This window comes from Arachis ipaensis, chromosome B03, assembly GCF_000816755.2.
Source record: "Arachis ipaensis cultivar K30076 chromosome B03, Araip1.1, whole genome shotgun sequence".
Lineage (NCBI taxonomy): Eukaryota > Viridiplantae > Streptophyta > Magnoliopsida > Fabales > Fabaceae > Arachis > Arachis ipaensis.
Window position 1 is genome coordinate 119340363 of NC_029787.2, and position 1370 is coordinate 119341732.

Consider the following 1370-nt stretch of genomic DNA (forward strand, 5'->3'; position numbering starts at 1 on the left):
ATGATAACATTTATTTATTATGGATCATTGACGAGAAATTATATATACACGTTAATCGATTCTTAAATTTTGTACTAAGAATATTGATTTAATTTCTAATATTAACCAAAACCTTTAATCCAAATCCAACCCCCTTTTACGGCATAAGAAAGAAGAACTAAAATTGAAAAAGGAATTTTAATTAGTTGAATTTGGAAGATATTTTTAAATTGTAATTACTCACAAAATAGTATACAGTTCCATACATATGATCACTGGCAGGGTTTATCAGTGTTTCCAATTTCACGTAGCGAACGATTCAGTGATTGTTTCTTCTGCCGCCTCATATTTTCGTTGAACTTCCTTATGAACGCTTCAACTCGCCGATTCAACTCATCATCACTCACCTCCTCCGCCTCTCTCCTCTTCTCATTATCGTCGCTGCCACATACCATCGGAGTCTTCTTCCGCTCCTTCATCGTCTTCGATCTCTTCCTCATCGCACTCGNNNNCCACGTCAACTCCGCCGTCTCTGTCTCCGGCGCCGGTATCCACGTCAACTCCGCCGTCGCCGTTTTGTATTGTTCCTCTTCTTCGGGCGCGGCTGTGATGCCGTTAACGACGACAGGCTTGACGTCGACAAGAGCAGGAAGATAATCGTGGTGTAAGGATAAGGGCGGATGTAGTGGTGGGGATGGTTTGGTGACGTAAGCAAAATGAAGCGGTTGGTAAGTAGGAGAAGGAGGAGGAATAGGGTGGTGGAAGATGGAGGAGGCGGCGATAGAGAGGATGATGGCGTTGAGGAGGAGGAAGAGATAGGGTGGCTTGAGGTACGTGAGACAGAGATTCCACGTGAGAGGCACGTGGGTGGAGAAGAAGTAAGTAATGGTTGGAAGTGAGAGGTTGAGTCCCAAAGCGGTGAAGATGAGCCACGTGGAGAACAACAAGAGCTTCAGGGAACTAATTAGGAACGCCATGTTGAACTAATAACTGAAATTTATGAAGATTGAGTGTGTGTGAGATACTGAAAACTGGAATGAACGATGACCTATTTATAGAGCAGAAAAGGTGATGGTGAAATCTGAAGCGTTGGATTTTATATGGTGACTATTTCTCAAGAGTACTGGTTCTGGGTACATCATATATATGGAGAAAGACACGTATATTATTATTATATTTTTTGAAAAATAATAGAAAAACAACGCTTTTTATACAAGTATATTTTACGGTTTGCTCGTCTTGAATATATCTGGGATATATATACCTTTTTGACACTACTTTCTTGTATTGATGTTGATGTGTGCGCTTAGTTTTTGACACTCATAATTTTATTTTTTTGTTAAATTGTTTTATGAAATTAAAATTTTTAATGAGAGTAGGCATCGATCCCG

At 40.1% G+C, this 1370-nt stretch overlaps 1 protein-coding gene across 1 annotated transcript; it reads right to left on the reverse strand.

The window, feature by feature from the left end:
- Positions 159–1083, reverse strand: LOC107631043 (the record flags this gene model as incomplete). The annotated part of the gene is given in 2 exon segments (XM_016334361.2): positions 159–487; positions 492–1083. Coding segments are annotated over 2 exon segments (701 nt in total), but the record flags the coding sequence as incomplete, so codon positions are not given.